The 27,346-nt window shown below is 29.3% G+C and overlaps 1 protein-coding gene across 4 annotated transcripts in view; it reads right to left on the reverse strand.

The window, feature by feature from the left end:
• Positions 1-27,346, reverse strand: part of LOC107449378 (HEAT repeat-containing protein 6) — a 139,123-nt gene that overhangs the window by 55,118 nt on the left and 56,659 nt on the right. For all 4 annotated transcript variants that reach the window (XM_016064885.3, XM_016064886.3, XM_016064884.3 and 1 more), the window contains 6 exons: positions 18,193-18,392; positions 11,732-11,839; positions 11,579-11,655; positions 9,766-9,895; positions 7,168-7,267; positions 1,588-1,822 (listed from right to left, as the gene is read on the reverse strand). In XM_016064885.3, the coding sequence (XP_015920371.1) occupies positions 1,588-1,822; positions 7,168-7,267; positions 9,766-9,895; positions 11,579-11,655; positions 11,732-11,839; positions 18,193-18,392 (850 nt within the window). The remainder of the gene's footprint in view (positions 1-1,587; positions 1,823-7,167; positions 7,268-9,765; positions 9,896-11,578; positions 11,656-11,731; positions 11,840-18,192; positions 18,393-27,346) is intronic.

Below are 27,346 nucleotides of genomic sequence, written 5' to 3' on the forward strand. Positions count from 1 at the left end.
TTTCTTACTTTTTTTTAGGAAGTTTAATCTGTGTGATAATTATAAAATTTAAATCTAGAATTATCTCATTAATAATTTGTATACATATTTTTGATAACCGCTGGGTAAAATTTTGATTATTTGCAAATTTTCTCTTTAAAAATTCATACTATTAAGAATTGAGAATGCGTAACGAATATTTGTAGTTATAGATTTGTGTTTATTAGGCATTATTTTCTTGCAGTATATTTTTACATAAAATTTAAAAATCATCACATTAAATATAAATGAGTGTAACAAAATATGTGAAAGTAAATAAGTGTAAAAATAAATGTAAATAAGTGTATAAGAAAACATCGATTTTTTCTCTGTTTTAAAAGATAAGAAAATTTGAAACAATAATTATCGAAGGAACAATTGAAACACTGCATGGATTAACAGTGATATTGGTGCAAACCGAGTGTGTCAAAGAGTGATTTTTGGGATCTGCGATTCAAACTTCATGTGCCATAATAATATCGATATATATATATATTTAAAAAAAAAAACACAAGAATATCAATAATAATGAAGTTGTAAAATACATCAAAATTTAAAAAAAAAGCAAAAATTTTTAGCAATAATTGTCGAAAAGAATGATCAAAACACTACATACATTTATGCTGGAATGGCACGAGTTGTGAGCAATGATTAAGTGAAGTTTCAAATGAGCGATTTAGAATTTTCATGTGCGTAATATATTAAAAACATTGGGTCGATTTTATTTCAAGCAAATTTAAAAAAAAAAAAATATGAGGAACAAATGTATAGCATTGATTAATTGCTTTGCTACAAATCTGAATTGGTAACTTAATCTCCTCTCACAGTCATATTTTATTAATATGATGTTTTAAAAAAATGAAAGAAAGAACATGATTTCTATAAATTAAACTTTCGGGATTTTGGATTTTTTAAAATTATTTATTTGAAATTCTAGCTTGAATTCTAGTCATTGTTGATTTTTCATATTCTCAAATGAGAACAGAAAAGTTACGAGCTTTTCTATCAGATCCGATACATGAGAAAGACATCATCTGAATATAATTCTGCAGAGACAAAAAAAATCATTTGAAAATTTATGAAGGAAAGAAAACCAAACATTTTTATTTCCCAAAGGAAAAATCTCTCTGCAAAAACCATGTAATGTGCTGCGACAATGTCATCATGATTCTGCCAAGGAGATAAGGTTCAGATTCAATTTGCAAACAAGTGGAATTATTTTCATTTTGCAAACAGATTACACTAATATTACCTTAATTTTTGAAGGTCAGCATTATCTAATGTGGCACTGAAAAACTGAGAGATTACTATCAATTCTAAACAGTTTATGTGTTTGTAAGTAATGTTTTATCTACAAAAAAAAAAAAAAAAAAGAAGAAGGAGGAAATGAATGAGGGAGACAGTAAATCTGCCATGTTTTAATTACAAAATATAACAGTAAACAATCTGCTTACATTCTTACATAAAAAAAAAAATTCTTGATTGCTAAATTTACCACTACAACTATTGAAACAGCCATTAAAATGAAAGGAAGATTATGAAAACCAAACATAAAATAAGAATAAATACCTTGATTTAGGAAAATATTTTTTGGTCATACTGCATAAAACCTGCAAGGATTGTATTCTGAGAGGCATGTGTTCATCATGGTAAATTATTTGTTTACAAACATCCACAATCCAAGGTGTATCGTTCTCTCTATCAAAGTCAGATGAAAGCATTAGACTTTCAAACTCTTCAGGTGTTTGATCAGAATTTAAAATGCTTATAAATACTGCCAAAGCAGCTACTTGTACTTGGACATCTGCAAAATGAAACATTTCTTTTTGTTTTCGTTAATAAAAAATACACAATATTTCATTTTACATTTAGATTTGACTAAGAATCTCCAGTAATGAACATCTGCAAGGCAAACTGACTTTTATATAAAATAATTAGAAAAAAATAGATGCAACACATTAAAAGACAAAACTCAATGTTTACAAATAATACCTGGAAATAAGTAAATATTAAGGCGTAAAAACATATAGAGTGATGGGTCGAGGCATCTTTTGTGTGATAATAGCCATTTTAGCGTCATTGATCTGCGCAGTTAGTTACAAGCATTAATAGTCAACCATCATTTTAACAAACTATTATGAAATAAACTTAATAATTCTGTTTTTAAGACCAGATGCAAGTGCATAACCTGCATTAATATGTTTAATTTACTTCTTTTATCTTTCTTGTTTAGCTACACCATTGTATGATTAAAGTTTTGTTCCATGTTAAGTTAAACAGGTTGCATAGCCAAATCTTTCAACAAAAAATAAGCACCTTTTAAGTACTTTTAAGCACTCAAAAAATATTTTTAAGCACTATATACATTAACAAATTGCAAAATAATTTTCAAAGACTTTACATGATCATGATAAAGTAACTAGTTTCTGACAAAGAACTCTTTTCTTGATTATATTAGCCATTATAAAATGATCAAGAGAGTTTTCGACTCGATATCAGAGGGAGGGAAATTAAGTCTGAAATAGAGAATATCTTGCAAAATGCAACAGAGTTGCACATGGTAGTGCAATAATCTCACCAAACCCAGCTCAGTAGGCGCACATACAGACTCACAAGTATTTCATCAAACAGGCAAGTATTTCATCAAACATGCAAACTGATTGGTGCTTTCATACGCTATGGACGGATGGTACGTCAAAGCAGATTATGGTTGAAGGAATTGTGAAGACGTTGAACAGAACAATGTGAAAAGAAAGCTTTTGCATAATATGTGGTGAAAATTGACAGGGTAAAGAAAAAAATTTCATTTTGGAAAAGGAAAAACTAAAGACTTTTTGAAAACACCCAATGAAAAAAGCACTTTCAAATAGCGAAAATCGAAAATAAGCACCTTTAAGCTGCACCTTTTAAAAATGCTACACATCATGTTTAAAGAGTGTTGTATGTAATTAATAACACATACAATACAGGATTACTGAAAAGGCTGGTTAATAAGATAAATTAAATTACAGAATCTTCTCTGAGATTTAGAAATAGAGGGTTCTGTCAGTTTGAAGAAGTCAGTAGGTGGAAAGTCCTTCCTTTTTGCTAAAGTTTTGGAAAAGCACAATTATAGTTTATTTGAAGATACAGTAAGTAATTATTAAAATGTATTTATTATTTGAAGGAAAAAAGGTTAAACTAATTATTTTATACTTGTGCAAATCACAAAATATAAAGTTTGGACAAACAGTTCTTGAAAAATAGGTCTTTTTGAAGTCAAAAACTATTTGTATTTTGCTATTTATATTATTTTTACAAGACTTTTTATAAACTTAATTACTTAAAATAAGTTGAAAAGAATTTGCATATCTTACAGTCAAATTTTTTTTGAACATTATTAACTATAATAATAAAAAATAATATTAAAATTTTTTATTTGTACGGATCCTAGAATAACAGAAATTTAAAATTTTGTGAATAAGTTTTTGGTTTATTTAAAAAATTCTTTAGGTACTGCTAAATAGGCAAAAAGTTGAATTTACATAAAAGGGTTTGTTCTTTCCACCGCCAGATTAAACTATTGCAGGTACCTTTCATATTTTCATGAACAAAAATACAAATGTGTCAGAAACAGTAACTGATTTCAAAAAATTAGTTATTTATTAGCAACAGCTTATTTGAAGTAAATCCTTAAGATTGGCATTTAATCAGTAAAAATCTGGTCATTAGAACAAAAGTTATTTAGAGAAACAACTTTTTATAACTAAATTAGAGTTTGTTTACAGTCCAGTGAATTGCTTTGAATTAGTTAAGTCTGTTTACAAGCTGCGTTGAAAAAAAATGTTCCCAAAAGGTGTTCTGCAAAATCTAAGGATTCTGTAAAAAAGTCAAGACTTTTAAAAAACAGAACTGTGAAAGAATTTTTTCTGAGACCAAATTCTCTAGCACTAATACCTTTCTCAACATACTTTCAATAATAACAAATATGTATGTTACTAATTTAAGGTAACAAAATGCTGTGTTTACCAAAACAATATAATTTTTTTCATTGACTATGTAATACGTTTTTGATTCTAATATTCTGGGTGATATTCTCTGATTTTCTTGGGAGGGGGGAAACATATTAATTATTTCCTTCATTGCATTTTGTAAATAATCATCACATTAGAAAAAATAATTAAAAATCATGAAATCCACAGCACCGAAAAACAGATTGATGACGAAATCATGCGAATCGGACTCTTCAAAAAAAAGGGTTACTCAAATGTGTATTTTGTTTCAAGATTAGATTGTTGTAATAAATAATATCACATAAAAAGTATGTTTGTAAAAAGTATATATTTAAAAACTATGAAGAAATCAAAAGCAATAACTGCCAAAAAAATCTATAATATTGTCTTAAAAAGTAAATACTCAAATGCGCGATTCTAATTTTTCATATCATATCGGTACATTTCAAAACCATGTAAAAATCAATATCGATAACTGCTGAAGATACTATCAGCATAAATTGTGTACGTCAAAAAGTAATTATTTAAATAAATGTGCAATTCAAATTTGACTTGTAAATTTTTACAGAAAAGAAAGCCAAAATTTTTTTCTTTCCAAAGGAAAAATCTTTTTGTGAGAACTCTAATGTTCTGTAATAATATCGCCGTGATTCTGCCACGAGGAAAACAAGTAATAATTTTTGAAACCTGAAATTTGCATCCAACCAATAACGTATTATTTATTTAATATTTTGGTGAAATTATTCTATGATAAAAGAAAAAGCAAAATTTGTAAATTCCCACAAGTGTTCTATTCATACATAATGTTTAAATATTTCTCATCAAACTTTAAAATTCAAAATAAAGTAATCAAATTCAAGAATAAAGAATTATTTTTTTGTGATAAAAATTCAAACAGTTCTTTATTCAGCCTATTTTATTCCTTTTACTTATGTGCTAAAAATGACTAAATAAAAAGCCCCTGTACACCAATGAAATGAATTGTTTGATAAAAAACATAATTTTCATACTGTTATCAACCACTTTGTAGCCGTTGTATGCCATGCGACAAAGAGAAAAGCATACTAAGAGCATTGTAAAAACTTGATCTGATTAAATGATTTAGAATCCAAAGCATCAGTATAAATTTTAGAAGCAATTATTTTTATTATGTGATACAAATTTTTAACTCTTTCACCAGGTAAGAGATGTACATTTTGTAGTGATAATAAATTAGAAGATTTGCATTCAACTGTAGAAAAAAATGAGATAAGTTTCTGACAAGTATCCTGATAAGAGCTTTGATAGCTCAGGGGATAGCGCACTTGCCTTCTAATGAGGTGAACCAGGTTCCAATCCCGGAAAGGGCTGGTTTATTGGAATTTCACAGTTGGTTTGCAAAGAACCATAGTGCTGACGTAAAAATATCCTCAGTGGCAGCTGGATCATGGGTTAGAGTCCCCTTGCCGTCAGGCTAACCATGGAAGGTTTTCCTCTCCATGTAACGCAAATATGAGTTAGTTCCATTAAAAAGTCCTCCATGAAGGCAACTTTCTCTGAATACTTGATTCAACAGTTCCCTTGTCTTCTGGACTGGGTTCAAAATTACAAGGATACAAAGTTAAACATTAGTAGTTGTAAACCCAAACATTGGGTCGGCTGTTCAATGAGGGTTATAAAATAAAATAAATAAAATGGAACAAAATTCAGGCATGAAAGTGGACAAAAATAAATAAGCTGAACTTTTACAATGCAGTTACTAGGAGGGAGGGTTTTATATAATACTGTGACATCAATGAGATTTAAAAAAACGCAAGGGTACAATTACAAGGATACGGAGTTGAACATTGGTAGTCACAAACTGAAAATTTGGTCAGTTGTTCAAAGATGGTTATAAAATATAAATATCCTGATAAGAAGTAAAATTTTTAAATTAGCAAACACATCTTTTGCAGGACCAGTTAATCTAAGCTTTAAGTATACAAAAGCTATAAGATCAGACTAATTACTTAAGTCATAACTTTGTTCAATGAAGAATAATACCTCATTAAAGTCACCATTAAAAGGCTGAATATTAATATTAAATGAAGACATATTTGAATTATTTACAACAGCAGAAGTTTAAGATGTCTCTTTTGTCATTGCTTTACTTTGAAAAATAAGATATGTCATAAAATATAACTAAATGAAAATAAAATTAAATCCAATAATAAATGCTGTTGACTGAACTGATCAAAACAAAATAATAAATGCTATGAATTAAATTTATCAATAAAAAATAATAAATTCTATGAAAAGGTGCTGCAATAAATAATATCAGGAACAGAAACCACTGATCTAAATTTTAAAGCTGAAAATTTTAATTTATCAGAAATGCAATTATTAAGATTAGATTAGGCATTGTATTTTTGAAATAGAAAAAAAAAATGTTGTTTCATTCATCCAAGTTTTTTGAGCCCTATGGCAGAATTTTTTCGGGCTTTCTGCAACATTCCTCTCTAAAACTAATATATTTCTGCAAGAAACTTAAAATTAACAAATATACATGTTACTAAATATACATGTTACTAAATATACATGTTACTAAATATACATTAAAAAGTCTTCCACAAAGGCAAATTTCTCCCAATATTTGATCCAGGAGTTCCCTTGTCTTCTGGATTAAGTTCAAAATTACAAGATAACAAAGTTGAACATTAGTAGTAGTGAACCCAAAATTTGGTCGGCTATTTAACGACGGTTATTAAATATAAAATAAAATCTAATAACACAATGCAACCTCAGCAAAAACAAAAATTAATGATAAATAAAAAAATTGGAATTATATAAAAAAAAATTTATTGTGTTTTTACAACATGTCGCTTAGTTTACTGCATGATTTTGTGGCTTTGTTCAGTACCAATTTATTGATAGTTTAAATTTTTTTTCCATATATGGAGGACAGATATTCAGCTAGTAAATAAATAAAAGATATGCACATTATATCCTCGTGACATTAAACCATATTTACATTGTTGTAAACCGACATTTTAATAAAGTTAAATTTTATCAACATTTATCTTAAAGAATTTTTTTAAATTCGAATTCACATGTTGACAAAATGAGTTATAAAGCAAAACTTCATCTGGGCCATATTATTAACATAAGAATAACACATCAAATTTAAAAAACGACTAACCTTTATGGAACAAGAATCCTTTTATTTGCATAAGATACTTAAAAAGTATTTCATTCCTTAACTTGTTATAAGGCACATTTTCCGCTAACACAGCATAACACTATAAAACAGATGAAAACATATAAAGTCCACTAAATTGATTTTCCAAGATACTTTTTGTTAAAAAAAATTAAGCTTGATTACGGTTATAAAATGAAATAGAACTATCAGGGTTTCCACGCAATTTATGATTTCAAGTTCAAGGACTTTCAATGACCTAAAATCAAATTTTTCAAGGTTGTATGTAGGTGGGAAAAATTATATATTTCCATTTTACTTTCAAAAATTTACTCATTAGAGCTTTTCAAAAATTGTGTTAGTTCAAATTTCTTTACCAATTCATATCTGCTAAGCATTATAAATTGCATATAGCATGAAATGCCAGATTTTGATCATTGGAATTTAGGTAAGCCCCTCCCATTCTCTATGATTTGGAATCAAACTTTTATTTTAACACAACATAAAAAGTTTCAAAAATCACTGTTAGTTAGTGTGCTACACGTGGTTAAAACAAGGCTAATACTAGACATGGTTTCTTTTCACTATTGGTTTTACCGTACTTGTATTTTGTAATCCAATCATATGAGAGGGGTAGATAAGGATAAGGGCTTTTTAAAAAGTAGATCAAACTAGAAAAATAGATAGACTTAGCTGACCTTCAATAAGAAAACTGTGAAATGAAGGGAAGGCCTATCATTTCGCTTAAGGTTACTTTTTTTGAAGGAAATATTATTTTAAAAATTACTCTGGGAAAATCAAAAACTTTTTAATGACCCTATCACAGAATTTAAGGACTTTTAGGTGCCCTCATTTTTTTAAAAACAAAATTCAAGGACTTTCAAGGTTTTTCCAAGTACAATGAAAATCCTGTAATACAAAAAAAAGAAAGAAAGAAAACATAAATTAGTGGGTCTTTTTGCTCACTTACTACTAACACTTGTTAATCCAACATTCAGAAGAAATCTGGCTATCAAATCCGGTCCATTCGAAATTTGGCAAAGCACTTAGTAAAGTGAGTAAATGTAAAAACTACATTGCAACAAAAATAAATACAAAACTAAGAATGTCTTAAAAAAGACAGTTATGACTAGACATTCAGAATTGTTTTGAATACACAGTTAATTCAGCACCTATTTTTTTTTTTAAAAAAAATAAATATTTTAACCTTTTCAAAAGCCTTAAGTTTTTTTATGACCTTGTAGCAGGACATGACTATTTCTCCTTTTAACATACAGAGCTTCTTTCCCTAAGAGTTAGTTTGTAATACAATTGAAATTTTATTACTGTTTTAAAATTCTAGTCATTTGATATAATTATATGACTGAAATTTTATGTGAATAATAAAAAGAATAAATGATTAATTTTGTGACATGATTGAATTTTTATCACTCTTTTACTTGGAAAAGAGAAAAGTATGCTAAATTTTGTTTCTCAAATTGACTTGTATTGATAAGCAAAAAGATCTGCGTTTTCGTAAGTATTCATCATAATAAATCATAAAATTAACTCAAGGTCTCACATAAGGGTAGAAATTTTACTGATTTAGAAATGCTTTTATTTTCCTATTCTTTCACAACAATCAAGGGTATTAAAGTAACATTACTTTCATCTTTATTTGTCTTTTTTAATCATTTCTCCCTCCTAACATATTATTCACAAGTTAAACCATTTATTATTTTTTTCAAACTTCAGATAAAAGTGAATAAAATAAACTTCACAGCTCACTTTATTGCATTCATATCATCCAAAGAAAGTTACAATCACCTGTTATTGTGGTGACAAAACAGTAAGAACCACCATCAGGAATGAGGTTTGGAAGCAATCACTATCAGGCTGCAAAATGACCTAATTCATGAGAACATATTCTCAAAGAATTATTTAGTACTTAAAAATCTTTTACAATTTAATTTTTCTATCATGGCAATTATTAGTAAACTTTCTAGAAAAAAAAAAATTCCGAAAGGTCGCAAAAACTATCTGGGAGTTTTAGTCACTGAGCTCCCACATCATTCAGGACATCTATTTTCAAGCTCAATGGCAAAATTGCTCTCAAGCAATGGCGCAACTCCAATGGTCAGAGACAAGCTAAAGAGTTGAATTATGACTGCCCTAGTGCGCCTCAAAAAGAGCTTCCGAAGCAGAACAAGAAGATCATTGGTCTTCTCACTGGATGCACCCTCAGAAGACACCTAGATGGTTGTTGTATCTGATTCTCTTTGTAGAGGTTGTCATCTTGAGGAGGAGACTCATGACATATACTTTGTGAGGTCTATTCTGCTCAAAGATTTGAGCATTTAGGGCAACATTGCATTAAGGCTTGGGAATTGCAAGATATTCCTGTAAGTTGTTTGCTGAACTTTATTTCAGCTATAAAGCTTTCTTGTTAATCAGGATTTAGGGTTTGGGTACAATAGTGCTCTGGTCAACGTGCCCTGCTCTTTGAAGCTGCCAAACCTCTAAGTCTTCACCTGAAATCCTATATTTCCAGGTTTTGCTGCAAACCTAACATTCTATTTTATAAATTGTTTTAATGGGTAGAAAATATACAAAAAACATTACTTTTAGAATTTGCAAAAGCAGAAGAGATGACTTCTCAGAGATTAGAGCAAGAAGCAAACATCTGTGAGTTTCAGTTATCATTGATGCAAGAATTGAACTCAGTGAAGTAAATGCTGAATGTCTTGTGCTCCTGAATAAAAATGGATTAAAATGACATCATTCAATGATATTTTTGCCATTTAGTTAAGCATAAAATTTTTGTTGTTCAGGCAAATTCAGTAAAAAAAAATTTTAAATTTTTTATTGATTACAGAATTTAATAAAACCCACTAAATTAACAAACTTTAAAAAAAGTTTTTAACATAATAGATAAATCAATAAGTAAATTTAATGCTAAGTTAATAAATAAAATGAATTATTATCTTAAATATTATTATTAATTTAAGTTAATCAATTCATTCTTTAAGATTTTAAATGCAGTTCAAATAGAAGAAACCGAAATATTTTTTAAGCACTTAAAATTTTCTCAAAAAATTTTTTAGCTACTAAAGAATTACATTACATTATATCAATCGTTCTAGCATAACAAATTGCACTGAATATTTTCTGCTACACAATATACTCTCTCATTAAAATAGAAAACACCCAAATTTATATTGAAAGAAAGTCATTAGTCTGAAGTTTGGGAAAACGAGTTAATGCTCATAGGATTAATTTATTGCAGACATTAAATGAAATAAATACATAATTATAGTATTTTCACAATATTTATGAATGGTTAACCGTGTAAAGCTAAGCACAGATGGCACAAGGGGTTAAAATTTGTAGTTTCCGGGTTATTACTTCCGATTGATTTCTACGCCTAAACTTGATAAAGTGTGCCATCCAATATTATTATACTAATAGTGATTACAATATAATGCATTCTTTCTATTTAAATTTCAATGAAACAAACAGCAAATGAATTAAGAAGACACTCAAAACCAGGCGAATTTGTAAATTGCAGGAAACCCTAATGAATGGTAAAATTACGTGCAAATTTAAACATAAATCACATTAATAAAACTTCCTAGAATATTAAGCCTGCTCACACAATGCCTCATAAGCATAACATAAGTAGAGGAACTCATTTTTTACACAGTACAAAATTTCTCAAAAACTATAGTTTTTATTACTTAATAGAAAGAGTGTAATCTTGGCTATGAAATTTTAATTGTTGGCACCTCTGTTTTTTCTTCAAAAGAACTGGATAACATTATTAGTGGTTTGACATGTGAGCAGCACAATGGAAGGTCCATTGGTAATGATAACTCAGAGAAATGCTGCCAAAGGATTAATACAGATCAGTTTACTAACATCGTAGATGGCAAATTATTGGGGTCTCAAAACACAGAGTTCATTAGGGAGGGTAAATGCAGGACTAACTTCTAGCTACGAGTCCATGTCAGAATTTTACAATAACACTTCACTTTTCATAGCCATTGACTGCATTTTTTTTATATAAACCATGCAACACCATTAACTCACTATGCAAGATGAATGAATAAGATCATGCAGACCCTGCTTTGACAATGGATGGAAATAAAGCCTAAAAAAATTACTCCTTTTTTCTGAATCAAGGATTTTTGGGATTCAGAAATATTATTAAAATATGAAAGGGTCAATAGAATAAAGGGCTCAAATGAATAAAACAATAATAAGAAGTGACAAAATTGAAATTAATTTATTTCATTTGAATTTCTTCTTTAGAAATGTCATTTAAAACTTTACTAAATTTTATATTAATATTATGCAAGAATATTTCTCTAAAAGTGAAAGAAACATTTTTAAACAGTCAAAACTTCCATATAGATAGGTGCATGAGATACTAAACCTGCCATCAGCAAGAATTAAATATTGCTTAGAGCCTCTAATTATTTCACTGAGCAGAATTAAGGCATTAAGTCTGACCTAAAAAGAAGAAAAAAACGTTAACAATAAAATAAACCAGTAAAAAAAGCAAACAACATTTGTGTTACTCACTTACATGCGGTGCCAAGTCCTTTAACACAGTATAGAAAAGAGACACAGACACAGCTGGATGATCTGGCAAGAAAGCTGTCCAATAACTGAACATGATTTTTTTATCAATACACTAAAAATTAAAATTAAATGAATTAGCTTTTAAGACAATATTTTTTATGTGCAAAATTGAGTGATAATTACTGACCTAATGATCAGATTTTTACATTCTAAGAAACCAAAATGTTTCTTTACGTAATAAATAACATTTCCTTATTTCAGTGAGTTATATCAAATAATAAAGACTGAAATATTTATCTGGTAGTCACTAGAATTAAATTTATTGGTGCCCACTTTTTGTGTTAATTCCTCAATAAAAACAAAGTTAACCACATCTGAAAAGGAAATAAACTGTCAATAAAAAAGAGAAATTTTCAGGGTTGCCACTCAAATCTGGAAACCCCTGTACATATTATACACAATATATAAAGAGGAAAAACAACAATTATTGGGCAACGATATTTATTACTTTTAATTGCTGGAAAAACTTCTGAACATACTTAAATAACGTAAATGAAATAGTTTAGTATAGCTGACCTATCCCATTGAGTAGTCATTTTTAAAAAAATGAAAATACGAAACAAAATTCCCGGTTCGTAAAGAATTTTCTACATTTTCCAGGTTTTCCCTGTGGAGTGGCAACCATGCATCAAATAATAATAATAAAGGTCCTTTCATTTAAATTGATTGTGCTAAAATTTAGTCTATTTAAAGACTTGTCAAACATTTAAGTAAAAAATACAAGAGTGGTGAGAATGGGGTGACAAAAAGAGATTTTTTATTAAGTCGCTAATCTTATCCAAATAAAACTGTCATTTTCTTAAAAGTCATTACGGATACAGATTTCGTTTCAAACAACCGTAGCTGAGATTCAAACCTGGTTCACCTCATTGAAAGGCAAATACCCTGAGCCATCATGGCTCAAGCAATCACTTTTTTTATTTTATAACCATCGTTGACCAGTCGACCCAATTTTTTGGGTTTACCATTACTAATGTTCAACTCTGTAGCATTGTAATTTTGAACTTGATCCAGAAAATTCGGCGAAATTTAGCTTTGTAGAAGAAATTTGGATGAAACTAACCCGCATTTGTGATACATGGTGAGGAAAACCTCTCACGGTTAACCTGATGGTAAGGGGACTCTAACGTTACTTGTGCAAAAAATGGAATTTCAAAATGTTTGATTCGCGTTCATTAACGATAATAGTTTTTTCAGCTAAGGTTTGAAAAGGTGAGCCAGCCGAGAGGTTTTTTTTGTCGGATTGGGCCGATTTGAAAAAACACCCATTCTTTATACCTAGTGGCTTTTTCCCACATTTTATTATTTCCAATGAAATTTCTTTGCAATTTTTAAACCAAAATGTTCTCAGAAATTCAACTTATTTTTTTATAAAGTAATTTTTTATTCTACAATATATGAAGTAAAACATATTTCAGCAACCTGATTTTTCAAACAAAATTATATGAAAAAAAATTCATGATTAAAAAAAGACATTGCAAAGTTAGATTATGTTACTTATCTATAAAACAAATTATGTGTAATATGCATACACATGATACTTAGTGCATAATTTATAATGATTCTAAACCCTTCAGGGTTTGTCAAAATACATCAACAGACATATCTTTATATAATATAAAAAGAGACTGAAATAACACATAGCCAATCACAGTTAGTAACACACAAAACAGCCAATGAAAATTCAGAATGCATGTGTGTGAAAAGGTAATAATTTTTAATAACACTGCCTGTTGAAATGTTACAACTAAACTAATGTTACAACTAAATCCATATCAGGAGTGGGAGAGTTTGCTCTTTTAAAACTATTTCATTAGTGTATTTTAAGATTTTTGATATAATTCTCATTTTCCTTAGACATTTGAAAAACGTGTTACAGAATTGATTTCAAGAGATAATTTTAAAGAAAAAAGTTAAGAATTTAAGATTTATCTAGCTTTATTTACTATTCTGTTTAACACATAATACAGTACAGAACCCGTTATCCGGAAATCAGAAAACCGGAAAACCAAAAAACCGGAATGAAATTCGATAAATTTTCTCGCCATTTTTTTAAAAATAAATGTTTTTTTCCTCATAAGATTTTAGGATTTTTCTTTCTTTTTTGAAAGATGTTTACCTTACCATCATTTTGGAAATACTCATTAGTGTATTACTTCATCGTTTTTTTCTTCTTTTTAAGATTATTTCCAAATATTTTTTTTCAGTTGGGTTTAACGATAAAAAAACGGCTTTTTGTAGCGATTCAGAAAACCGGAAAAAATCAGTTATCCGAAATTGCGATGGTCCCGATCGTTCCGGATAATTGGTTCTATACTGTATATGACAAAAACACAAAAAAAAGAGAAACAAAAAAAGGTGGAAAAAAATAAAATAATAACAAATTTGCAAAAAAAAAAAAAAAAAAAAAAAAAAAAAAAAAAAAAAAAAAAGATTTTTTTTTTCTTTCAAAACCTGTTTTTCATTTCAAAATACTTTTTTAAAAATTACTCTCAATAAAATAGCTACCCCATAATTTCTGAGTCAAGAATTTCTCTAATATATTGCAGAGAAACAGTACCAAAAAAAATAACCTTGAATAACTTTTTGTCAAATGATTCAGTTTTCACCTATTAGGACTCAAATAATTGGTTCAGAAACATGACCTCAAATGTCAAAAAATTAGTGCATACAATATTTTAAGTTATAAAATAAGACACAAAAATTGTCCCAGTAGTTTGGTGAGGACAGTGGTTCAAATTTATCTGTCAATTTTATTCCCTTTAGTGCCAGTGTAACTTTTTGCCTATAAAAAATAAAATTACCGACCTGCCCTTAATAGGTCATACAGCGTAATTTTTTAAATTCAATCACAATTTTAGAAAGATTAAGTTTCACAACATAATAGGCAATGATACCAACAAATTACAACAAATAGGCAATGATACAAACAAATAAGTTACACAATAATTCACCACTAAAAGTGGGTTGGCGGCAACTGCAAAATTAGATCCATAGTAAATAAATCATAGAAAATTAAAATCAGGCAAGGGGATAAAACACCAGTATAAGGCAACCAAGTATAAAAGATGATTTTAAAAATGAGAAAAAAAAGAGTTAAAAGGTGTTGAGATAGATAAATCTAAGAGAACAATAAAATCAATTAAACTGTAAAATCAAAAGTCAAAAGGGCTTGTAATATCAGAAGAAGTTAAAAACAAAAGGGCTTGTAAAATCTAAAATAGTTAAATCAATTAGAGAATTAGTGAAAAATAAGAGAAGCCAAAAGGCCAAAATAAAAACAATTAAAATCAAAAAAGGGATGCTAAGAACAAGAAAATTGGTTAAAATTCAAAGTTAAAACAGCTTAAAAAGTACAAAAGTCAAATTAAAACAATCACAACATCAAAACAAAAACTGAGTAGACAATTAAAATGCAGCAGGATAAAAGGTGATAAAACATGATAAAAACAGTGAGACACCTGAATAAAATAAGAAATTGGTAACTTTTTGCGTATTTCACCATATCTCAAAACTCTTTAAGATAATTGAAAATTGTGGCATGCATTTATGACATTTGTTTATTCAAAGATATTTCCATGCAAAAAATATTTAGTAATTATTCATTATTTTATTTAACAATAGTCTAAAAATTTTAGAACTGAATTGCGTCGAATTCTCTTAGGTATACAATGTTTTTTCATCATTTAAAGAATGCAATTTTATATGCCAAAATACAAAATTTGAGTAAAATCAGTACAATAGCTCCTCAGTTATCGAATTTTAAGACATCAAAAACTTAAAATTTGATTTTTTAACTATTCGACTGATGTCACCTACATTTTTTAATTAGCTAAATAAAATAAAATTTCTTAAAATGATGTAAATGTTTGCATATCTTACAATTCAATATTTTTTTTGAATACAATTAAAAATATATATATATATATATAATAAATAATAATTTATAATTATTTTCTGCATTTTTGGAAAAACAAATATTTTAATTGCTCACAAAATTTTTTCAATTTTTTTTTAAAAAGTTTCCCAAAAGTAGTAAAATATGTTAAAAGTAAAATAAACATTAATATGGTCCAAATTTTTAACTGCTCTCTTGACCATACTAGTAGGATCATATTTTAAAATATCATCGCAATAGAATATTTGAGGCTACTCCCCGCGAACCATTAAGTCCTAATATGTGAAAATATGATTATTACAGGCTGTACCAGATTAAGTGTCCCTAAAGTAAAGTCCAAGCAATAAGAAATTAAAATGTTCCAAAATATTTTTAATGATTCTTATATCACTATGCAACAATCAACTCCTTTATCACATAAAAGCTAAAATCCGTCCCCATTTTCCTTTTTAACTTTATACAAACAATTGAAAAACTCATCACAACTGCTTTCTATGGGATTTGATCCCAAATCTGTATTTAACTTCAGTGTTAGTTCTGTACAATATTTATAAACAACCTGATATTTTTAAATACAAAAAAAATAGAAGTAATTGGATGGCCCACATGATTCAAATGAGTGATGAAAATATGATAAAAAAGATATTGCCTTTTAGACACAATGTGCTGATTCGGTGGAATCTGATTTTCTTACAATTAATGAAAAGAATTGGAGATTGAAAATAAATCTGAACTTGTTATGGAGAAATCTTCAGAGGAAGGCACTGGCCCACATTGGGCTGTCTGACCAACTATGATGATGATGATGAGTTCTCTCATGCTTTCAATCTTGAAGAGCATATACCCCTGCAAAAATTAATCAAGAGGATTTAAATCTGGATAAGACTACTCATTTGTATTGATGAAATATGGCAAATTGCCACTTCTGCAATATGTCTTCCTTGATTTGAAGGCACCAACCACAGTGCTGACGTAAAATATCCACAACAATAGACAGATCATGGGTTAGAGTCCCCTTGACATCAAACTAACCGTGGGAGGTTTTCCTCTTCATGTAACGCAAATGCGGGTTAGTTCCATTGTTAAGTCCTCTACGAAGGTAAAATTCCTCCCAATACTTGATCCAGGAACTCCCTTGTTTTTCAGATTGGGTGCAAAATTATAAGGCTATGGCGTTGAACAATGGTAGTCGTAAAGCCGAAAATTGGGTGGGCTGTTTAATGACGGCTATAAAATAAAATACTTCTAAAAGATTGGCATGGTTTGCACCTAAACTATTCTCTAACAGCTTTGACCAGTTTGCTGTCCTAACCTTTCTTTTGGTTCCACCTCTATGATGAATTGGAGAATCACCAGTGTTTCTGATTCTATTTAGAAAACAAATAAAAAAAAATTTGACTCATATCAAACTCTTAATTTCAGAAGGTATTTTCGTTAAGATTTTAAATAAGCTTTTGAACGCATCCATTTTGACTGAACAAATTTAGACTGCACATAAAGTATAACAGACTGTAAGTAGAATATAAAACAATGCAAAAATTTGTGACACCTATTCTGATCCATCCTGTAGATCAAAAATTATTCAGGGTGACTCTTTATTTTTCTACACACCACTTCATTCCAAATTTATTAATTTGCAGATTCCATAACAATGCAAATAATTTGAAAAGTGTGATTCAAGCAATACCTTCATCTAATAATAATAAGTTCATTTTCTAATGTTCATTCACCAGCCACAGCCCAGATGAACCTCAAACAAATGTCATAAATCTAATTCTCATTGTGTTATATTACCTAAAGAAGATAATTAAAAACAACAGGTAGAGCAATATCACAATCACAGGTAAAAACATAAGTTGTGGCGACTCAACTTATTCGAAACCATGACTTTTCATTCACCAAAACAATCTTAACTGTCTCTGTAGTATGACATGATGTGCTGATTTATATTCACCTTCTTTACACTTTAATATTTTTGATGTTAATAAAACCTAATGAATAGTCTCCTGAACATTAACCAACCACCACAGCGGTGACAGCCGGACGTTCAAATATTAAGGAGATTATGTTTCAGATAGAATAACTTGTTTCGTTTCGGATATCTGAAATTTCATAAAAACAATACTGTGGCTTTTTAATTTTAGTTTCTTACTTTCTATCGGAATGCATATTGTATATTAATTTAATTACACTCTATATATTTTATTACATTTTTAATATGCAGCCAAATAACACTGAAAATACTCACGTAGATAAGGTAGCACTTAAATTACCCCCTTTTTGGCGAACAAATATTAAGTGTTGGTTTTTGCAAGTTGAAAGTGCATTTATATTGTCTAACATGACATAGGAAGAAACTAGATACACAAGTCTTATTGCACACATCGATGCAAAAACAACTTACAGACCACTGTGGGCTACAACTTGCTGAACAATATTGCTCCAAATATTTCTGTTTCAACAGTATAAAGATATTAAAAAAGAACATTTGTTTTCAAAATTATTACCTTCACAAAAATTTGTAAGGCCTGATAGGCATTTTGCCGCACCGATGCAGAAAGAGCTCTCATTCCCGACAACTGACTATCAACATCAGAAAATTCAGAATCAGAGCTGCTACTTTTAATTTTAATATCCCTGAAAGAGTTGCTAAAAGTAGATAAATTATTGTCTGTCCCACTGTTCTCTGAATGATCTTCATGCTCATCTAAAAAAAAATTATAACTATAAATAGTTTGATAATAAAACAAAACATTTAAAACATAAAAGAAGTGTACTAAACTATTTTTTACCCCTTAATTTAATGTTGTATTTATTTAGCATGATTAACATTTTGACTGATCACTGGTCTAGTGGTTACTGTACTGGACTGCGGGGCCAGTGGCTGAGGGTTCAAATCCCACTATAGGCAAGAATGTAACCTTTTCTCTGTGCGTGTTCTATGTCCTTTTTACTGTGTGAATGCAACTGGTCCTATAAACAGGTTTGTGGTTGTATGACATGGGCGGTGCTTTTCCACTGTTGCTGCTTAGCCACAAGTCCCCACTGCGTAACGATAAAAGAGAAGCAATTCTAGAATTTCTGTGGCCAATGGGAAATAGACCCAAGTGCCCGCCATTGAAAAAAACAAAAACATTTTGATCATATAGATTTATGCTTAAGATACAGCAAAAAGGAAAAGAAGTTAAGGTTGACTTAAGCTACCATGTTAAAACGAACATGCTTAATCGAAAAAAAAGAATGATGAACTTAGTAAAGAATTCAATAGTAAAAATTATTTCAGGCTAAAATAAGGGTCGACATTATTAGAGTTACTAAGTTTCTTTATTAAACTATCGTGATTACATAATTTTTGACAAACTAGTGAAAACGTTTGCATATTTAGAACATATACAATTTAAACATACGAAGTTAATTGTAAAAGGCACTTAGTTAATATTAAATTTTAGGGAGAAAAAAATATAATTATTTTTAAAAAAAATGTATCTATGTAGAAATTTGCTCCCCCAGGAGAATCCACCATGCAACTGCAGGACAAGAGCTGTCCTAAGTTTTAGCAGAAAACCAACTATCTGAATAAATTAAGAAGAAAATTCTGTCTCCCCAACTTCTGCGCTGTTTCCGTTTATCGGCTATGTATCGCTGGGTAAATTCCTATCTGGGTGAGTGGTGTAGCTATTCCTGCAGTAGTGGGGCTGCTTTTTAAAGCTTAAAACAAAAACATTTCTGCTAATAGAATTCAGGGGGATTTAAAAGTGCCTAACAATTAAATTGAACAAAAAAAAACTCATGAATATATTTTATTTTTATTTATTTTATTTCAAATGGCAGAGGTAATTGACATGAAAAAGCAGAAACATAGGAACAAAACAAGAAAGTAAAAAGTCATTTCCTTAGGAGCGCTCTTGCTTTCCAATATCGCTCGGTAGACGACGACCCGCGGAGGGCCCTGCAGCACAGGATGAGGTTGCCATCCAAAACAGCTTGGCTCATGCATAGAGAACAATAGGGATCAGGTGCCAGCCCTATACGAAACAGGTGCGCGGCTAGGCAGTCATGTCCGGTATATAGTCGAAACTGAGCGACCGCTTCGCGCCGCGGCCAGTCTGGAATGGTGTTCTGTCGGAGATCTCTCCACACTTTGGTTTTTACCCTTTCTGACAATTGATGGTGGAAATCCCCATTGATTTTTGATCTAATAATCCTTTTTAAAGTTGAAAAAGAGGACTGGGCTACTAAGAGCCTGGAGAATTCTTGTGCCTCTCTCTGCCAAAACATCAGCCCTCTCATTTCCTGCAATAACACAATGCCCGGGAATCCATTGTAGGGCTACAGTTTTGCCAAAAAGGTGGAGTTTACGTATCGCATCCTGACATTTTAGAACGTCGCAATTGGAAGGGAAATGCATAGATACAATCGAGCAAAGCGCCGCCTTCGAGTCTGAAGGGATAACCACATTTGAAAAAGACTCAGTAAAACAAAAAAGCTGTTCAAGAGCAATACGGATTGCAACAACTTCCCCGTCAAAAGCAGATCTATTGGCACCCACTGGAGCACCAAAGGAGAAGAGATTACAAGAGATACCAGCTCCAGCATTTGGTTGATCCGGATGGAAAGAGCCATCTGTAAAAACTCTCAGCCAGAGCGGTTCCGGGTAACGGATTCCCATTGTCTCCAGCGCAAGAAGGTGGAGAGCAGCGGTAGATGTTTCACTTTTAACAATGTCCTGTTCAAGAGAGAGCCTGACATTAATTTTTTGGTAGTCAAGAGGGCTCACCAGTTCCACCTGACCTTCTAGTTGGGGCAGATCGATCCCAACCAATTGATCTTTGACAGTCTGAATAAATCCATTTTGAGTTTTTAAATTACGAGGAGTAAGTTGATAGTTAGTCCAGAAATTATCCATTTGGGTAAGTTTAAAGTATAGTAAGACAGCCCTTTCCCTAAAGACAACATCCAAAGGTTTAATGCCTGTGAGCAAGGTCATTGCGTCTATAGGTGTAGTTTTTACAGCACCTGTTATTAGTCTAAGGGCCTGGTTTTGTAAGACCTCAAGCTTTTGAAGCAGGGATGTAGGCATAGAGATGAGTGGTTCAGAGCAGTAAGTAAAAATTGGAAGGATGTATTTTTGATAAGTCAGAGCGAGGGTAGACCGGGCACATCCCCAGAGAGTGCCAGCAAGTCGTTTTAAAATAGGGAGGTGTCTTACTACCCGTTCGGCAACAAATGCAACAGGGTTCCTCCAGCTCAGTTTAGAATCAAAAACGGTTCCGAGATAAGTGAAGGAATCAACATTTTCAAGCGTAGTGCCAGAAAAGGAGAGATTTGGTATAATAGGTCGATGCATTAGTGAGAAAGTTTGAGTGGCACATTTATTCAGATTTACTACTATATTAGTTTCCTCACACCAACGACTGAGGGATTCCAGTGCAAGATTAACTCATGAATATAACAATTATTATATCACTGGCCATATACCAACCTAATTTTTATCAACAATTGACTGTATTACTTAATGCATAACATTAACTGAAAATTTCAGTCAGAAAAGCTCTGCAGGCTTTTCTGACTGACTATTTTTACTTTTTTATTGAGTGGAATAAAACAAAATTAAATATCTTAAAAATTATCATTTTTTTTATAATTTTATGTACTCTTACATATAAAATGACTGTAGAGGAGTTTTGTTTAATACACATGGTTGTGCCTTATTAAAGTATGCAGGGTGGCCACTCAAATCAGGTTTTCTAGGAAAAATCTTAAAATTTACAGGTTTTTTCTGCTAAAGTGTAGTATAGGTACAAGAAAAGTGTCAATATTAGTGTATTAGTCAATATAATAGTGTAGTATTTCATTTAAAATGTTACTTTTTTTAATCTATCATCTTGAATAGAAGTGGAGGAAACAATGTTTAGCTTGCAGAAAATAACGCTTTTAATGAATAAAATTGTTTTAAGTTTAAATAGTTTTTGCACAAAATGTACCAAATAGTTAGAAACCAGTAAATTTTTATATTTATTTACATTTCAATATAGAGCCATTTTATACTGTATTTTATCCAAACAGTGCTCTTTATAAAATTCATTGAAATAATTTTCTTTAAACCAATATCATAAGTCAAATGTTTAAATAATGTTGTTTGTTTCAAATCAGCACTATTATTTTAAGACATACTCACTATTTGTAAAGGAAAAATTGTCAATTTCTTGTCGCATATTCTATAGAAGAAAAAAAAACTAGATAAAATTCTTTAAATTTTATTCTTTTTTTTCTTTTGTAATGGAAATTAGAATATATTATGAATTCCAATCTAACATGGTTTCCTAGTTTAGATGAGAAAATTGGTTTTGTTTTTACATCTAAGCAATTCCATGGTGTCGGAAAAAAATGAACATTAATTTCTTAGAAAAACTATCTTTTAAAACAAAAGTTTATATCATCAAATTTTTACATTAAATATTTAGTATATCATAACCTAACGAAAAACAATTTGTTTCATAAAAACTGATTATTATAAGTTCAAATTAAATGGATTAAATTTTTGCTGTCGGATGTGAATCGTGCGAAAGCAAAAAATGATTACTAATGTACAAATTGTCTAAACTCTGTGAATTTGTTGGCAATTTAAATGCAAACTTGACTGAATTTTGAAGCTGACATTTGAATAAAAAAATCCTATGCAGTTATTTGTGAAATGGTACATAATTAATTTGAATTTTTTACTTCAGTGTCAGACGTAGATTTCTCAAATTGGATAGAAATTTAAGTTAATGATAACCATTATAATGACTGAAAATTACTTTAATTTTAATCTTAATGCTATAAGTTTTATTTTTTAATTAAATAGCTTCTTTATATTTAAATTGCCTTCTATTTCCTGATGGAATGATCAAATTAATATGTTTTATAACATTTTCCATCTTATAAAAGTTTGTTTAAAAATTACTCACTTTAACCATGCAACATATATCAACAACAATATAAATAAAACTCATATTTAAGAAATATTTTCTTAAATTTAATAATTTTAAAAATCATGGAATAAAAAACTTTCTTTTTTTCTTTAAAAAAAAATGGGAAAAAAAGTTGATAAAATTCACTATTTTCATATACAATAAAAAAAATTCTTTTGAAAAAAAAAATAATCACTGTACATTAAAAGGAAAAAAAAAAACAAATTTTTACTGTATTATTAGCCTATAACAAATTTTTCAGTGAAAAATTGCTTTTTCTGGGCACAGGAAAAATTTTAATAATAACTTTATTATTTGCCTGCATAAAATTAAATAATCTTTCTCTATCAGACAATATTTATCGATATGTCTTTTACTTCTCTTTAGTGGCATAGAGTGAACAAGAACAAGAAAGAACACACACAGAACAAGAATAAAGCACAGTCCGGTATAAGCATATGTCCGGTTCTAGCATAAAAAAATAGGCCAAATTTTCGGAAAAACACTTTATATGAATTCTAGAATAAATTTTTATCTCTTATTAATATCCCCTCCCCAGTTTCATTGACCAATTACAGCCCCAACAAATAACTAATAATTTTTATCCCATTTACCTGAAAATTGAATAGGATGTGGGTTATTGTTGTAGTTTGCTATGCAAGTAGGTTTAATACTTTTTTCACAAAATTATTTTTTTTCTTTACTCAAAAAATAAATAAATAAATACAGAATGTTCTGAAATTATTTTTCTCCAAATACATACATTTTACAATATCTAAGCAAACTGATTGATTTAAAATGTTCGAAATGAAATTAAATTGTTTCTAATAAAATTACAACTGAGATGCTTTACCTCAAATAAATAAATGCTTTACCTCAAATAAATAAATAAAATTAAATTAAAAAAAAATATATTAAAACTTCATTGATCAATTTTAAGTTATAATATAAATAACTTAAAGTACAACATAGTTTCAAATATTTTATTAGGTTACTGAGGTGAAATATATTATTGTAAATTAACCTTAAGGAATATTTATATCGTTTCTCTTCATATTTTACCTCATTTCATAAAGAAAAGGTGAAATAAGAGAGGACAATAAATAAAAGCAAATGTAATGAAAAGAAAAGCAGTGGTGTCTGACTGAGTGGTGCGTAAAAATAATTAATTATTAATTTAATATAAAAATATTTAGTATTATCAAAATCTTGCTTTACATAGAAAAATAATTTGATTATATATTAAATCCTAGAGCTACAATACAATTAATAATGTATTTTGGTGTCGCACGTAAAACATCAAAAGTGTATCTTGAGAATTTTTTTTTTGTAAATCAAAATGAGAAATTTTTCTACATATTTGTGCAAGATAACCTGTTTTGTTATAGTTTACTTTAATTCTTCTTCTTTCTATTTTCCATTATTAGTGTGAATTTTTAAAAAAAAACTGTACTTTGTTACAGATTCCCTTACCACGGTTGAAAATTTCAAAGGATGATGCCCTTCATTTAACAGTCTATGACCTATTGAAAACTGATATTTATAAGTTAAAATTCATTATTTCTAAATCTTCAATTTTTTACCTTGGAAATGATACCTAGTTTACTTAATATTAAGTTTTAAAATTTTTGTCATCTGGTTGCCCAACTTGAAACCTGTCCCTGTTACAGTGCAGAACAAACAAAAAAAAACAAAGTTTTGTTTTCCTTCCTTCTAATAAACAAATATTAAAAAAAAATATTTCATTCTAAGTTTATATATCATTTAACATATTTTCCATACATTCCTCGGTTTTTGTCAGTTTTTTAGGGTAAAAGGAGAAACAATTTCCGAAATATCATAATAAAAGTTATCATGAAATCCAGAAAATCAGCATCAATGCAACAATTTTGCTGTTAACGATTGGTTGGCTCTGATGAGAAAAATAATTCATTGGACAAAAGCTTACAGAAAAAGAGTGCAAGATAAAATCTCTAATTAAATTATAGCCAATTATTTTTTGGAGAATTTAATAAAGTTAAAAATACTAAAACATTTTGAATAATTTTGTTGAAAGAAAAAAAATACCCCCGAAGCATCGGCACAAACTTGAACAATTAATAATTCAAGTCACAGACTAAAAGAAGATTTTTTTAAAAAAACGCTACTTTTATAAACAGAAGCAAATATGCTAATCCTTTCTTCCACATTTTTGCCTTTCTTAAACTGCATAGTCCCATAATCTCCAATGAGGTCAAAGATTTCTCCATTCATTTTCCAGCATAAAAGAGTTTGAAATGGCATTCTAGTTTAGCAGGGTAATAATGAAGAGAATTTTAATGCAAGAAAATTATTGCTGAGTTGATGATATTTAAACTTTTTTACGATAAATTTACGTCTAAATAAAAGTGGATATAACGGATGGTAAAATAATTTAAATTAAGAGAAAAATTCCAGCTTTTCTTTCAAATTCCCTGATTTTTTCAGGTTTTTACCTGTATAAAAAAAATTCCCTGATAATTCCAGGTTTTCCAGGTGGGTGGCCACCCTGAGTATGTGTAAGTTTTTGACACTTGATTTTTATGACAAGTAGTATCATTATCCAAGATCAATATATAGATCATATTTATATATTTATATTGTAAAATCACCTTAAATAACTTTTGTTCCAATGATCAGACCCTTACAAACATCTTTTTTATTCATATATACTGATTAATATAGTGCTAAGCATTAATTGAATTACAGAAACTCACACAAAACATACTGCAAAAATATACCATTTTTTCAACTAATTCAGATTTTCGGCCATCAAAATAGGGGAGGGTCACAATCTGAAAAAATGGTTCTCACTTATTGACAAAAGTTTGAATTTCTTAATATTAATTTCACTTCTGTGTATTTAACTGTGTCTTGAGAAGCACACATATACACTAATAAAACTTATTTACTTGAAAATAATTGTGTATTTAAATAATTCTTAATAACTATTTATTAAACTATTTAAAAATGGTAGAAAAAATACTGAATTGTAATGTAGACAAGTTAAAAAACTACAAAACTCGAGCATGGTTTCCAAGTTAAAAATTTTCAAGAAAGCTATAATTTAAAATTATATTTCCTAAGAACTCATTCATATTATATTTCTCAAATTACATTTCACAAGAATTTGGTTCAATTTTTTTTAAAATTGCTTAGTTTAAAATAGTGTAAAAAGTTTCCTACCTTACAATTCAAAAATTTTTCATCCTTTAACAGAATAATAAAAATCCAGTTAAAAAAATTTTTTACATCGAATTATGTTTGAAAAATGATTTTTATAATTGTGTGTAAATATTTTTTTTGATTCACTGTAACAGTTTCCATGAAATAATTTCTAGATAAATTAACATTCAACCATTCTCCTGACACTATCTGGCCAAAATATCCGGACACCCAATGGTATGAACACTTAAAGTGTCCTGAGGCAACATTAATAGAAGTCTCCCTTTTGCATTGATGACAGCCTGAAGATCAGTTTTTGATAGTTCCATCACAGTGAGTACTTGCAGTGCGAATTTGGCTGAGCTGTCTCAAAAGTGTTCTATAGGATCTGAGAAGGTCAGTCGAGTTTTTGAACACCGTAAAACCAAGCAAGCTTCGATGAATGAATGAAACAAACGAAATATTGCCATAGAGTGCAATCAAATACATCTCCCAACCACAGGAACCCCCACACCATAACATACTTTTGGCCAGATAGAGTATCAAGACATTATTATTAATATTTTGCTAACCAAAAAAGTAAATCTATTAAAAAAGGAATGTTCATTCAGAGAAATTAATTAATAGTTCACACAAATTAATATTTAAGGTTGCTCCTTCGAACCACATAATTTGCCAAAATCCCATTCTTAGAATTAAAATGATTCAAAATATCTTTTTATTCTGTGCACTAAACATACTAACAATGTCCATATGTATATACATTTAGTAGAAAATCTCTAAATTGTACATTCTATAAACCTCAATTCTCCATAAACTAACAAGAATTTCTAAAGTAGGAGTGCATAATCAGAGCTCTGCAGACTGTTGATGTGCGGTTCGCGGGAACTTCTGAACGCAATTAAATGTTTTTTCTTCAGAAAAATAAAAAGGTAATACTAAAATTTTGAATCACACATTAGAGTTATCAGTATTTAATGCTCTCAATTTGCACTGATTAGATAGTAAATCTGTGCTGTTTCACTTTTTCATAAATTATTGCTATGAAATTAAATTTCACATGGTTTTAAAAATCGAAATATGTTTAATGATATTAAAATGTGTGAATTTCGAATTTGAGTACTTTTTGCCAATTTCGTCACAAATCCAAGTGACGATCCTTTTTCATCACTTATAATTACCAAATTCTATGCCGCTTTTAAGATTCCAATACATTTATTATGATTTTGAGTCATAAATCATGCATCTAACTTATCCCTTTTTGACTTTATTTGTTCCAATTTCATCATAAATCTAAATGATTTTTTTAAAGGTAGTTATTACTACATTTTACCACGTGATTTCGGCAAGACAGAATTTTTATTATGATATTATTACAACGCACGAGTTTCAAATCGCACATTTAAATAATCACTTTTTGACAACCTTTGTTTTTGCCCATTTCATCATAAATCCAAGTGACGTTTAGATCGTTTCAGGGATTCATAACTACTAATTTTCATGTGGTTTATAAATTCCCAATATT

Source organism: Parasteatoda tepidariorum, chromosome X2, assembly GCF_043381705.1.
Source record: "Parasteatoda tepidariorum isolate YZ-2023 chromosome X2, CAS_Ptep_4.0, whole genome shotgun sequence".
Taxonomy (NCBI): domain Eukaryota; kingdom Metazoa; phylum Arthropoda; class Arachnida; order Araneae; family Theridiidae; genus Parasteatoda; species Parasteatoda tepidariorum.